This window comes from Anas platyrhynchos, chromosome 1, assembly GCF_047663525.1.
Source record: "Anas platyrhynchos isolate ZD024472 breed Pekin duck chromosome 1, IASCAAS_PekinDuck_T2T, whole genome shotgun sequence".
NCBI lineage: Eukaryota > Metazoa > Chordata > Aves > Anseriformes > Anatidae > Anas > Anas platyrhynchos.
The window spans coordinates 112,700,741-112,715,997 of NC_092587.1; the positions used below are offsets into that span (position 1 = coordinate 112,700,741).

Here is a 15,257-nt window from a genome sequence, read left to right on the forward strand (position 1 = left end):
TTTGATCACAAGATCTCACCAGTATCTGTCTGTTCTGGTATTAGCACACTAGTATTTCAGTGGATTAAACGCAAGCAAATTCAATCATAAGACACTGTCCAAAGTTGTTTATTGTTTCAGAGGAAAGAGTTTATTTATTAGTATCCTTTTCTTTTGAAAAATAGATAAACAATTTTCCTAGAACAGCATTTTAATATATATATATAATTTAAAAATTAAATTATTGTCTAAGTACATGATTTTCTTGTGCTTCCTTAATAAATATGTTTTCATAATTACCCATTCACAGATGTATCGAAATTGTTTCTGGGGAAATACAAAAGACCTCAAAAGTAGGTTAATGAGCCAAACTATTACTTTCTCATACCTACCTCCTGTCTTCTCTTACTGACAGTTATGATGTAGACAAGGCTATGAGAGCAAGTAGATAATTGCACTTTCTACATTTTTTTTTTCTGATTCCACCCTTTATACCGACTATAATGATTTGTGCATGCACATGTGCGATTCTACTGATTTATTTATAAACTTCTACATAAGTATTTTAGGGTAGATACAAATTTCTTATTTTGCTAACCTAATTGTGTTATCACTTAACTTTGGAGATATATGCAGAAAGGCAGACAAAAATCATTTGATATTTCAGTAAAAAAGTATGACTATCTTTCAGTGATTTAGAAAAAAAGGTCTTTACCTGCTTGTTCTGCTTAGCAGCAGAAATATGTTTAAGGTTACAGATGTCTCAAAATAAAGGGGTGTGGGAAAGATTTCACTTTTAACTGAATAAAATTTCCGCCAACACCATAAAACTGAAGTTCTGATTACATTAGTATTTGTTACTGTACTGGAAATGATATATCAGAATTGAGGCTTTGAAAAATTCGGAATTTGTGGTTATTGATAAAGCAGTTTGTAAACTAAATTCACACTTTCCAGCCATGTTTATCTAAAATAGGTGCTTTAATTTCTGTTTGCCTGTTTGCTGGATTAAGTGGAAGAAAAGACGGAAGTAATTGTTTCTCAGGCTCTGGCTCCAGCCATTAGTGATGTTAAAATGTGATGTTACTTACAGGAAACTGCATAGACCTTTAAAATATGGTTGTTTTGTGGTTTGGATTACAGTTAAATTACTTAATATTATGTTATTCAGAATTAAATTTCTTATCTAATTTTTGTAAAATGACACTAAAGAATGGAAAAGTGATTTTAGGAAGTTCTGTAGGTCAAGAGGACGATGTTGATTCATATCATAGAGATTTTTAGGCACATCAGTTTGAAAATGTTTGCTTTTGTCTGTACTGTATTCCTGTAAGCTTCATACTGTGTTGTTTGGTACTGGAAATGCTAAGAGGAAGCAACTTGGAGGGCTCGATGGCCAGCTGCCTGATTGCAGTGCTGGTAGTTGAAGGGCCAGCAAGCAAGCCAGAGGAAAATGTTCCCAGTTTTGAGGGTTCTATCCAGGGCTTCCAAGAAGAGGGTCAGGTCAATTATTTACTGATTGTTGAATTGCCAAAACCAAACCAAACAACAAACAAAGAAAAAATTGATAACAAATGTGTAATTTATTATTGGTTAAGGTTTCTCTGAGGTACTGTAAGGTCACAACATTTGCCATCAGCCAGGTTCTTGCTCCTTAGGAAAGGCAGGCTTCTTCTCTGACAGTGGTTATCAAGAACAATATCAATATTATAAGTCCATTTTTGTGAAAATGTTCAGAATGTAATGTTGGGAATAGCTTAATTTTAGCTGTAATTGGAATCGTAGCAATAACTGACTCGTATTGCAAGGGTAAGGTTGGTGGCAGTTTTCTACACTTCTAGGTATCTCCAGTACTGTTTCATCTTTTTTTTTTTTTTTTTTTTGACAAATTTCATACCTATTCATTTTTACAGTAGGTAAGCTGACATTAAAATGATGGTGTGAATTTGTTCATTATCTGCAAAGATGGCAAAAATGGATTTCTCAGCCTATTTCAAGAAAGTCTCCAGCTGAACAAAACATTTTGTTCCAGTATTGGAATGCTGCATTGTGTTATTTTGGAAATGTGAGAGGAAAAAACTGTGAAAAGAAAATTCCCATCTGATTTATCAAGAAATCTATTTTAAGTTTTGTGATTTTTTTTTTTCTCTGAAACAGTTCACTACATTGATCTATCTCTAATGGCCAGTACAAATCCATAGATTATGTTATAATTAATAATGACACAACAAAATGAATCCTTAATTTATGAAACAAGAATTCTTTCTGAAAGGTCATATTTTTATGGCCATGTATATTTCTTTTTTAAGCAATTCAAAGTGTTGACAAAAAGAGATTTTTCACACAAATATTTTTCATTGAAACAGAAAAAGGAAATTCTTATTTAAATATATGAAATTAAGACACATTTTTCTTTGCCATTTTCCTGGAAAAATTCTATGCAGTTTTCTTTTTCTATTCTTCTGTTTCTTCTCTGGCAAGTGAGGCTAAACCTAAAACTAGGTTTTACTCCTTTTACATGTATTTGTTATCATATTACATTATTTTGCTGTGATTTTTCATTAAGTTCATTCTGATTTCATGCTTTACAAAGGCTGAAAGTTCTTCTACAAACAATACTATAGGTACTAGTACACAGCTGATTTCTTCCTTGTCATCTAAAGGGTGGTAAAAGACCCTAAACATAAGGTTTGAAGATTTGCAATGGTTTCTGTGAATGGAATATTTCCTCACTTTCTTTTGAATTCAATAAGTTTTTAAGCAACACTGTCTTTTCTAAGTATGACTTAAATGTGATTGAAGTGATGAATTATCTTCCTTGTCTCATTACATAGATTTCATGTTGATGATTTTACTAGCTAAAAAATTAGCCAAGTTTTAAAAACAATAGTTTTTGTTACACTTTGGTTTACTATATTTATTAATAGTAGTTGTCTGAATGTCAAGGAAATGATGCATGTGTATAAAAAGTAAAAAACGGCCAGCAGCATTCTTTAGATTTCAACACATGATTCCAGTGGCCTTGCCCTTTGGCCAAGACTTTTGTTGAGTTTCTTCTGTAACCTTTATCCTTATTTATATTCCTTCCTTTCCCTTTTGAGGGACGTTTTGTATTTGTTGTGAACCTTTTTAACCTTTTGACTAGAAAGTGGGATTTTTTTTTTATTATTATTATTTTTTATTTTTTTTAAGATATGAGAAATGAGAATTCATTAGAAATGAGAATTGCTGGCCTGTCTGCTAAGTCATGGATTACATCTTTTCCTACAGAAGCTGCAGCACAAGGACAAAATGTGCATCTTACTTTTCTTGCCCCACTACTGTGCCTTAACCCCTTTACAAATAAACCGTCTTTAAGAGAGTCACACTGTTTTTTTGTATTTGTTGGAAGTATCTTTAACACATTTAGCAGTGGCTTCAGCTATCCCTAATTTGCCTAAAAATGTGTGCCTAAAACCTATAGCAGAACTGAAGGATGTAAGTATACTGCCTGTGGCTGCCTTAAGACTTTGGCAAGTATTTGATGCTGATGGCATTTCAGTGAGGTGAAGACCTATACTGACTCCATCATCTCCCAGGGAGCCTAAAAGCTGGCACAAAAGGCAGCACAAAGTTCTCACATAGTCATCTCAGCAGATGGTCTCTTTTTTCCAGAAATGCCTCCTCATTCCTACTGGCTTTCATAAGAGTTGGTAAATGTTCAGCATTTCTGAAAAACCTCGTGTAGAATTATAGGAGGTTAGCTGTAGCATCCCATCCAGTTGTTGTTGAGAAAAGGAAATAACTTCTTTAATGGCCTGAAAAAGATGCATTAGAAAGTGTAACAGTCTGAGTCCCCCCCCAAAAAAAAATTTGAGTGTACATAAATTGAATGTTGCCCTGACATCCTTTCTAAATTAGAACATGACCTCCTCAAGCACCACATCACATGTCCTTTAATACAGACATTTCAGTGAGGAATTTGGGTCCTCCTGCCTTATGGTAGAGCCTGTAGATTCTAGAGGGCTGCCGAAGAGCTGCAGCTGTGGCTTTGGTGATCCTGGCTGCCTTCTTTGATAAAAGAAAATAAAAATAAAAAACTGGGAGGACTCTCCCCAGTTCTATCCTGAGAAAAAAAACTCTGAGCAGCTGGTATTACTTGAAACTCCTAAATTTTTATTCTGTGTGGATGACACACAAGTTAGAGAAGATGAGGGAAGAACTGTGGTTTATACTTGTGAATTTGCTTGAAATAGAAAACAGATTTCACACTTGAGATGAAATATCAAGATATGCAGGTCTCTCTGGAACACTATCTTTGGGTATGATGTCTTTGTGCTGTCTACATGAAACTGCATTACAGCACCAGTATGCAGGCAATAAATGGAAGAATGGCAAGTGGTAAAGTAAGTACTCCATTACACTGAAGTTATCACTAGATTAACATTTCTGAAAATCCAGGGGAGCTGAAAAAAATGGAAATGGGTGGAAGTAAGCTTGAACTAAATACACAAAATGAAATGTGCACTAAAATCTGTAAGAACACCCCTCCCCTCCAAAAAGCCAAATCTCAGGAGTTTAAAGTTAACTCAGGAAGCATAAAAGAACATCATTTATTATAAATATTAAATGGCTTTTGGGTCTTGTCTCTAAGAACTACTTAATGCACAGAGCCCACATTTATGTCTGCTTTCCAAGCACATTTCCAAACATGTTTATGAGCTAAAGGAGCAAAGGTGTCAGAGAAGCCAATTTTGGTTCTTGTTTTGTTAGGCCTGATTTATAGACTAAGTAGTGTCTGAATGAGGTAACATGGTTGTTAACAAGGCTGGTATTTTGAAAAGAAAGATATTTTGACAGACAGAAAGTGCAGTAATAGTAAAAAGTTGAAGTTTCACAGTGAGAACTTCTGCTTTTATCTAAAGGAATGTCCTACCAAGGTGTCTGTCTCTCCCTTTGCGATAAAGACAAGTCAAGTCAAGCTTTGAGCCTGTAATTCACATCTACATCAGGTATCTTGAGCAAGTGGTATAAATTCATCATTAAGTTCAAATCTCCCTGAGCCAGAAGTCCGAGGTTACCCCTTACTTCTGCCAGGAAGGGTTTCTAGGCATAACATCACACGTCCTTGCAGGGCTGTGCAGCTCTGTACCCATCTCACAGTGCAGCTGGAGTGAGATAAAATGACTTGGCTTTCCTCCGCCTCCACCTCCTAGGAAGGCTGCTCGGGTGGGTGGTGTTCAGAGCACATCAAGCCCAGACCTCAAAGGATTTGGGGCCTTAGGAGATGCGGTGGCTACTTGCACTCAGGAGCATAGCTAAAGGCTGCAGTGACGCACCTTTGCAGAATGCAGATGACTGTTGGATGAGGTGAGAAACATGAATCCTGTGCCTGCCCCAGCCAGGGCTTGCACCCATATGTGCCACACAGCCTGGGAGTGCCCTAGTCAATAGGACAACAGCTGTTAGGGACTGAGGGAATGAGGAATTTTCCATTCTTCTATTAAAAATGCACCAAGGGAAGGATTTAAAGTTTCTTTGGGCTAGTGGGAGAATTCAAGAACCCGTCTGACCTTGGTGCAGGTGTTGGGACACTGCTTTTACTGTTATGGTTGGGTTTGTTTCTTGGGACGAGTGGGGTGCAGCCTCAAACCTCCCTGAGCTGAAATGGGCATTGAGCCTGGGTCTTCCCTTTCCTCAGTAGTGTAATGTCACATAGCTGATCAAAATGGGAACTTGTGCCCTGCTGTTGAAAAGATAAGACAGATTTCTTCCCTGTTTTTAAAGGGTTTGAGTTTCCTCTTTAACTCCAGCAGAGGAATATGGACAACCCCAGAACTGAGTACCTTTGCACGCTATAGCTATGCATGTAAATCTAGAGCCTGTCTTGAAGAAGGTTAGAGCCAGGACAGTCTCTAACCATCCATCAACCATTTTCCCCTTTGCCAACGTACTGTTCTGCCTGATGTGGTGGCTGGGGACCCTCCTCTGGCACACCACCTCCTTCCTCTGCACAGCAAGATATACACAGAGCTCTGCAAACTCAGGGCTGTGCGGTCCCCTCCACCCATGCTCAGGTATAGAGACCTACAAGTTTGTAGCAAGGCCCTTCACAGAAGAAGACAAGACATTTTGTTTTGATCACCAAAGTTAAATTTGATGGGGTGGCTCACATCAATGCCAATACCTATAGTTCTGTAGGACAAAGATCTAGGATAACTACTATATACTTCTAAGAGGATGTTTGTATTTTTTGTTGCTTATTTTGAAATGAAATTTTGAATGTATTTCAATGCTGGTAAGATGGTATTTATTGCTAAATACTAAGATGTAACTTGAAGTACTTGCTGAAGGTCAAATTCTCACCCAATATAAATTTCCATTGCCCTGTGAAAAGCAATATATTTGTATCTGTTGTCACCACCTGAAAGATATGGTTTGGAAACATGAGGGGAAAAAAAAATAGTGTGTTGTAATAAAAAAAAAAACAAACTCAAAACCCTCTAAAACCAAACCAAAACAAAAGATAAATGCCAAAACCAGAAACAAATTAAAAAAAAATAAGAGAGTGAGAAAGAGGCAGAGATGACAGTACAACACTATGCATGTGTTTGTATGAAGAATCTCTGCAGCATTTCTGTGCATTGAAGAAGGAACTGAGTGCCGCAGTAGATGACTGCAAACTCACATTTATCTCTGGATTTTCTTTTGCTTCTGGAAATCACAAGATAAGCTGAGAAAAAGACATCAAAATGTATTAATGAAATATATAAGTATGTAATGGATCTTGATTAATGATATATCTTATCAAATAAAACATTACATCATTCACGATTCTTAAATGTGATTTGCCAACAATATTCCATTTGGGCACTGTTTTCAAAGGACATTGTTAAGGTTTAGGAGATGAAGTTTTCAGGTTAAGTTGTTATAATGAAAACACCACTCAATATGTACGGCTTGAAAATCCATTGTTAATTAACAGCATTCAGTTCTTAATTGTCTTTTTACCAGTTCAGTTGAAATCATTGACACAAAATACATTGTTAAACTGCTTAATCAATCATTGTAGAAAAATAGAGGTGTTTGATAGGGACATTCTAGTACAAAGTTTACGTGAAGCTTCCCCATTGAAAGCTTTGGAGGCTTCTATTTTTTTTAAGCTTATGTTACAAAAATGAGATTTCATAAACTTTACAGTCCATACTACATGAATACCAAAGACAATAAAATAAAGGGGGAGAGAGAGAGAAAGAGACAAACACACACCTTAAGCTTTAAGTGCCCTATTCACAAAAATATAGCTTACACATGCGCATGCCCCAGTGGCGTAAAGTCTATTTTTTTGTGTTTGAGGACACAAAAAAAGGTTCTGTTAGGGCCCTGAGCTGCTGTTCTAATCAACATAAACTTTTCTTAAACTGCAGCAATGAATTATAGAGTGGCCCAGTAAATTCCAAGAGCAAAAAGCAGGTTTATCCTCGGAGGAATGGTTTGCCTTCAGCTCATGCACCTTTTGCTAGGACTGCAGACTGACACAGGCTCTTCCCTACCCACGTGTTACCCCTGGGTCTTCTGCTGTAAGGCTTCTGTCTTCCAGCAGAGCTTTGGAGTGACCTTGCCTTAAAAGTGCTGGGTGCCCCTCGTGGGTGGCCTTACAGATGGGCTGTGATGTGTCAGTGGGAGTGTTGGGCTGGTTCTGGTACCAGGGCAGAAGACCAAGCTTTAAGAGGTCTATAGCAAAAGGAGCTGTATCTCAGAAAACTTCAGCATAAATTACCTTTACCTGGTTGACAAAATCAGCCATCCCAACTGGAGGGAACAACAAAAAAAAAATCCATATTCTGAACCATTACTTAAATCACGCTGCTCTGTGAAAGCCTTTCAGGAAAGATGCTCAGAGATGAAACAAAAGACTTCCCATCCAGCCTGACCTGCCCATCCCTGGTGGCAAACCTTTCTCCCACACCCTGCTCTTCCTGCCTTGGTATTAAGCACAGCTGGAGGACCTGCAAAACCTTGTGGATTAGCCACACTAGGTGAAAATTGGCAAGGGGCAGTTGTTTCAGCAAAAAACAGAGAATATGTATGGACTTGGAGTGAAAGCTATATCACAGTGCAAAATTTCTACCTGCCCACTGAGATTCTCCTGAGTTTTTTTTTTTTTTTTTCTTCTTCCCATTTTAATGTAAATGTTTCTGCACTAAAATGCTTCAGACTCCTTTCAACATATTTCTCTGTTCTGCAGTGGGCAGGTATTAAAAGAAAACAACACAAACAAACCAAAACCAAGCAAATTAAGGCTGCAGCTTCCTTTCCTTCACTGACAGGAATGTTGTTGTGGATGGGCCAGAGCAAAAGCCCACCAAAAGCATCACAACCTGCATTGAAGAGGCAACATTTAACACATGCTGGGCAGAGTCCTTGGTGCTGGGCACTGCTGTGCTGTGGGAGCAGCATCCATCACACAGCGTGTCCATGAGCAGAGGGCCGTTTGGATCAGCTCCCCTGCTGGTGCAGGTGTTGTGGCGTGAGCTATGCAACTGGTAATGTTAAAGTTGTTAAGCCAGGATGTACAGGATTTACAGTGGTTTACAGCAGCCAAGGAGCTAATCTAGGGACCCCTGCTTCTGAACATGGGTGGCAGGATCTATGTGTTTTGCTGAGAAGCCCTGTTGAAACCTGTTACCCAGGGATGGCACGTGTTTTGTGACTTGTTTTGGGACTGACAAAGCACCGATGCTGTTGGCAAGAGAATTTCTTCCATTATGGCTTCAGCTGAAATTCAGCTGTTTTCCAGCTAGGTGGTTATGATCTGCTCACTACAGGACCACACTTGGTTTTCAATGGCCTGTGCTGCTCATGCAGCAACTTGCTCCATTTAAATCCCATGGTTTGGGTGGGGAGAAAGATGTTTCCCTGGATATTGCACATAAAGGCTAATACCTCTGCATGGAACATGCTTGCTAGACTAGGAGTACGCAGGAAATTCTTGTTTGCCACAGTCTAAATTTAGATTGAACTGCCAAGAAAATACCCAGGAATGGTTTGCCTTATTTGTAAACATTTTCACAGTATATCAGTAATTATGTTACAACTTTTCTACCCTGCCCTCTCCCAGACTTATGGCTTTTTAGAGTCAGAAAAATGACCTGTTTGGGAAACAGTGAGGTACTCTAAATAGCTGCCAGTCTGGTACACTGAAGATGTCATGCACTAAAAGAGCCATAGATATAAGGGGAGAAATCAGTATGAGACTCCAAATGTTAGAAGAGAAGTGCTTATTTCATGGGTAGTTTGTTTTTGCATCCCGATATTTCTAGAACTCGTTTTCTAAACCTACATTAATTACACAACTATGTACATTATTTAGAAGATCTTTACTACAGTACTTTTGTACATGCGTTGTTTATTACTAAATGTAAAGAGAAATTAATTACATAAGGCATATGTACAGTATCGTGTTGGGTTGCAGAGCCCTCTGCTCACCTTCCTCTTAAAGCTGCAAGGCCCATTTCATAAAGGCTTGCTGACCAGTTTACAAAACTGTCCTGAAATATATATAAAAAAAATGGAGTCAAGGCCCATTGCTTTGATGAACATCAATTAGCCTTTCCTTTTTATATGCCTTGATTATATGCCGGTGGCTTTTTTTGGTCAGTTTTAGTAAACCTGGAGGTCTGAACTCGGTGAGGTGCAGAGGAAACCGTCGGTTGTTAGCAGGGTGGGGATGGAGATTCCACTGGAAGTGATGGGTATTGCAGCTTTAACCTATGCCTTTGCTTAGTCTTGTGAATCTCTTGAGTTTAAATTGGGAAGGTAGATATTTCACATCTCAAATATTTATTTTCCCAGAATTAAGAATGACAGGGAAGAAAATAAAAGTGTGTGGGAGAAAGAAAAGGGGAACAAAAAGGGAGAAGATAAAGAAGGTCGTGTGGTTCTTACACCTCTGGTGGTTCTACAGTTTGGACTCGTTCTCTAGGTTTGCCACATCACCGTTTCTTTCATTTTGGTCTTCTTGATTTTTCTCTTCCTCTTCAGTTTCCAGCTCAGCATGCTGGTCCAGCTTGCTGGAAACAGACCAAGTCAGGGGCAGTTCTGCTCGGCTGGCCATCTCTGCCAGCTCTTTGGCACTGTAAACTGGTGTGTTGGTCTCATATGTTTCATGAAAACTATTGTAGTCAACTTCATAAAATCCATCCTCCAGAGTGAGGACAGGGGTGAAACGATAACCCCACAGGATCTCACTCGTAATGTATGAACTTCGAGCTTGGCATGTCATTCCTGTAACAGAGAAGGAAGAAGTGCTTTAATAAGGACCCTCTGCTTTCCCAAATCCTTTTTTTTTTTTTCTTTTTTTTTTTTTCAAATAGGCAGAGAAGAGTATGTAAAAAAACACATACCAGCAAGATAATAGGCTTGACCTCATATGAGGTTGAGTTTAGAAAGCAATTTTATGGTGTGTAACCTATTTGATGCCTTTTCCTTCTCAAGTACATATATAATAACATGCACTGAGTCTGTGAGCAAAGTCTTAACATTTCTTCATTAAATGCAGCTCTTCTTTCTGTATTTCATCAGTGAGTTACTTGCCTGCTGCTGAGTCTAAGATTGCTTGTTGCGAATGTGCGTGACTTGCTTTGTGACATCCTTTTGATCCCTGGCAGGTGATTTTTGTAACAAACCTACATCGCCACATCCAGCACTTGCCTAGGCTAACTGAGAAACTCTGGTAAAAGCTTTTTCTCTGTTGGAGCTAACTCCTGAGCCTGTAATCCACAGGTTGACTTGGCTCCCCCAGGGGCTGGAGATACCTTTTAGTCACGTTTGAGGTTTGGATTGGTGGCCAATGAACAAACATCAGCAAAGCTCCTGGGGAACACTGTCATGGTCTGTGGTATTGAATTCAGATGACTGGGACTAACTGTGAGCTTTGTTACCTTCCTTTCACAGCTCTGCTGGACCTCACTCTGTGAGCTGCTGTAGAGAAATAAATCTGTAAGATAACATATCATGTTAAGAGATATGGAGATAGGCAGCCATCCCAAGTTCAAAGTCTAATTCAGGGTGTCCTCTGGCTGAAGAAAATCCTGGTTGTGTTGCGGAGCTGTGGCTTGGAGAACCCATCCCATCTCAGGCAGAAAATAAAATCTTATTGCTCAGAGGAAGAAGGGATAACTCAGCAGATCAGGAAAAATATCAGCAAAAAGGCATTTATAAGGCAAAAGAATGTTCTCAACAAATTGAGTTTACATAGACAAGATGTGATGGTTTTCCTTTAATTATTTGCACATTATTAACTACGTTACTAATCAAACCTCAGCTAAACAGTATACATCAAATAATAAATACCAATATATATCCTCTGAACAAGTCTGCCACACATCAGTTATTTAGAAGATAATCAAAAGCAATAAAAAAAAATCTTTCTTTCTGGGGGCACAAATGGCAGTCCATAGAAATGCACATCATTTCTCTCCCCTGTGAAGTCACACATAGAGTTTCAGGTAGAGCAAACATGGGTAGTTTAGTTTCTGATCTTTTTCAGGACTGTGATAACTACTCTAGATGATTCTGCTTTCATTCTATTGAATCTTCTCTTCAAACTCAGGTAATTCAGGGTGTTCTTGGTACTCTGCCTTTTACATTTATAATGCTATGTTTAGAAAGCCACTTGCCAGCTGTTACCACACTGAGTTACCATGCTTCTCCAGTAGTAATTTCCAGTTATTGCCACACATCAGACACTGAGGAGTGGTGGCTGTCAAGGGAAGCTTTAGCATGAAGACTGATGCACTTTTTCTACCTGTTAGAACCAGGCAGAAAAGTGAACATACTTCTACTGTGTTTACTAATCTTAATTTCTCTTTCTTTTTCCCTTACTGAACTACTCGGACCTTCATTTTTTATTTTATTTTAATTTTTATCATTATTATATTTTTTGGTATTGCAGTGCAGGTCATGCTTACATTTCACTTCTCACGTAATGCACAAACAGAAATGTAACGATCTTACCATTTTACTGTTCATTTCACAGGTGTGAAGGAAGAACACTGGAAATCAAATGACAAAATCATCCTTTTCGAGATTTCCTGTGCAATTTTTTTAGTCTAAAGAAGATCTTCCATGCCAAACGATGGAGGAACTCAGCAGCAATATACAAGAGGCAAATGCACTAGAAGTGCAGCACCTTCCGAAAAGGCTATTTCTTTTCCAGAGCTCTGGTCCTATTTCATAGGACCTCCCTGCCCCAGAGATGGTGGCATTACTGAACTGGAGGCAGAGAGGGCCAGAAGCAGCCAGGGGTGGTCTTGATGTCTTCCTTGTTATCTCAGACACCACTCTGGACTGGCTTCCTACCTGTTCTTTGCTGCTTCAAGGTGGCTAGCTGAGACCAGTGACCCCTGGATGGGTTGTCCTGAAGGAGTGTGTCACTCCTAACACTCACATGTCTCTAATCTATTTGCTGGAGAAATTTAACTTTGAAGTGAGCTGGAAATCTAGAGTCTTCATTAAAAAGGTGATGAGATTAAATTAAAAAATATTGAAGTGCCTTTGAAACAGTGTTGCCTTCCTGTGCTCTGACCAAATACCCACTGTTCCTGCTGCAGTTAGGAAAAATTCATTTGACCATTGGAAAAGAGGAGGGTAATTTTCTGCAGAAGTCAAGAAGATTAATTGAATTAGGCTTGAGTTACAGCTCATTAAAAACTAACCCTAATCTGAAATTTTGACCGATCTCTGTTTTTAATTTAGTCTCCCATTCTACAATGATTTAATACCTGTTCATTTTCCACTGACAGACAAAATAATTTCAGACCTAGAATGAGAGTTAGGATTTTTTAAATAAGTACATTGAAATCAAGAAAAAGACTATATCTAGTGAGGGCTGTGTGTATGAGAAAGTCCTTATAATGCTTTCTAAATATTTATGATAGCTGATACAGAAAAAGTCTGTAAGTGGATCAAAAGGATTCCAGATTAAAATGTCCCATGCTTGCAGAGGCCCTTGAAGTGATTGCCAGTGATCCTCTATGGATCTGAAAGCAGAACAGAGAGATTTCTGCAAGTCTGCGTTGCATGGGTTTACCTTGCTTGTTCCTTTTCTTCCTACCTTTTCTGCATTTACACCTTTATCATACACTATTGTCTAATTTGCACACATTTTATTATACACCGTGGTTTTAATTGTCTTTCATTACTTGCTGTAAGTTCTGAACATGTTCTTGGTTAATGGAATAAGCTGCATCTTGAGTGAGGGAGTTTTAAGCTTTAGGTTTACAAGTATTGCCTGATTTATTCAGTATACATGTTGTTTATATGTAGCTATAGATCTGTTGTAAAATGGCTTTAAAAATAGCTGTGGTTTGACATTTTGACTAGTGTCTCACTTTAATTGGATCCCTTCAGGGCAGATGAGAGCTGGGGAGCCTGTTGAGCTTCTTAGTTCAGCACTAATTGGACTTCTTCAAAATAAACAGAAAAATTGTGAGACCAAAATAATTCATTTAAAATTAATTAAAGCTATAACTAGAGTGATCTATTTAAACAGGAGCCTCACAGTCCAGTGAAGACCTTGAGGCTGGATGCTCAGGCCCTGCTAAGTTGCCATGGCTGATGGGTGTCCAGTGAAATCAGGGTGGCTGGTGATGACTGAGGGACAATCCTGGCTGTGTGGGGCAGCTGCCAGCCCCTGTAAACCCTTGTGAGGCAGCTCCACAGCTTCCTGCTCCATCTGTCCCTGCTCCCTGGTGCAGGAGAAAGGCAGAGGGAGGATTAGGTTGCACTGCTGTGGGCTTTATCTGACACCTGTTCATCTCACTGCATGCTGGACTTTCAACACGCTGTGAGCTGGTGAGACCTCTGATGATTCCCCTTGGCTGCTGTCTCACTCCTCTAAACTCAAAACATTTTGAATGAGTGGTAATCAGCCCCTATACATTGCAGCTTTCACTTAGGTCTTAACCTTAAATTAATAGCAGTTTTGGTCTGTTTGTTTTATGTTTGCACAGGCTAGGGAATCACGAGTGAGCACTGCCTAAGAAATTGATTGTTGGGCAAGTTACCTATGAAGTAAAATTAATAGCTATATTACTTTCCTTCTTCTTGTTGTTCTTTTTCTTCTTGTTCTTCTTGTTCTTGTTCTTGTTCTTGTTCTTGTTCTTGTTCTTGTTCTTGTTCTTGTTCTTGTTCTTGTCCTTCTTCTTCTTCTTCTTCTTCTTCTTCTTCTTCTTCTTCTTCTTCTTCTTCTTCTTCTTCTTCTTCTTCTTCTTCTTCTTCTTCTTCTTCTTCTACTTCTTTTTCTTCTTCTTCTTCTTCTCTTTCTTCTTCTTTCCTTCTTTTTCTTTTCCTAATTATACTTAATACGCAGTTACAGCTTGATAGGCTGTAGCCAGGGTCATAAAAGTCTTCCTAAATGGCACTGTTGTGGATACCATTTCTATTGCTTTCTTATCCCCCTTCCAGGGTTGGCACTATGCAGAGAGAGTCACAAGCTGAATTTTGGTCCTTGTTACAACATGGGAAGCAAAATAAATTACGGGTTTTGGTGAAGGAGACTTTTTTTTTTTTTTTTTAAATAAATAAATGAAAAAAAAAATCAGGTAAGGTAATATTGCAGCATTTTTATAGTTTTGCTTTTGAATGGGAACAAAAAGGTCCTGCTGACAGTGCTGGGAGTAGTTCCATGTATCTGAAATCAGCCATTAGTTACTATTTTGGATAATCCCATTACTATACAACCAATGTACCTACAAATCTTGTTTATTCTCTACATGGTTATTATTCCTGTTCAACAGGTAAGAATCAACAAGACTTGAGCAGCACTGTGAAGACTGGCTTGTGAGCCAAAGTCAGCCTGCTAAATTTCTGTCTGCTTTAAAGTTGACATAGAGTTGGGCTCCTGCCGCAAGGTATTTGTGCTGGGGTGGGGATGCTATTTGCCCACAGGTTAGGCTGTAGAGGACTTGGTCACATCTGTGACACTATGTTCAGACTGCTTTGACAAGAAGTTGGGACTGTGCTCTGGCTCCTGATACATGTGGGGTGTTTCTCTCCAGAGAGCCTAGGAGCATGAGCTAAGGTGACTCCCTCCCACAGGGTCTCTGCACCCCATCAGCAATTTTTCTTGCAGCTAGAGTGAAAGGCTTTTGATGTGCTTAATATTTGCACAGTGCGGTCTATGAAAATGACAAAATAATCCCCTCCAGTCATTGCTGATATGAGGGTAAGGTTACAACCCCACCTTTGACTGATTAGAATTAATAACAAAGTTGATGACACCTCCACATTCATCA

At 38.8% G+C, this 15,257-nt stretch overlaps 1 protein-coding gene across 3 annotated transcripts in view; it reads right to left on the reverse strand.

Annotated features, from left to right (window-relative positions):
• Positions 1-6,713: 6,713 nt before the first annotated feature.
• The window catches only part of KCNJ6 (potassium inwardly rectifying channel subfamily J member 6), a 166,439-nt gene continuing 157,895 nt past the window's right edge, over positions 6,714-15,257 (reverse strand). For all 3 annotated transcript variants that reach the window (XM_027449119.3, XM_027449120.3, XM_072026943.1), the window contains one exon: positions 6,714-10,245. In XM_027449119.3, the coding sequence (XP_027304920.1) occupies positions 9,920-10,245 (326 nt within the window). In that variant the 3' untranslated portion in view covers positions 6,714-9,919. The remainder of the gene's footprint in view (positions 10,246-15,257) is intronic.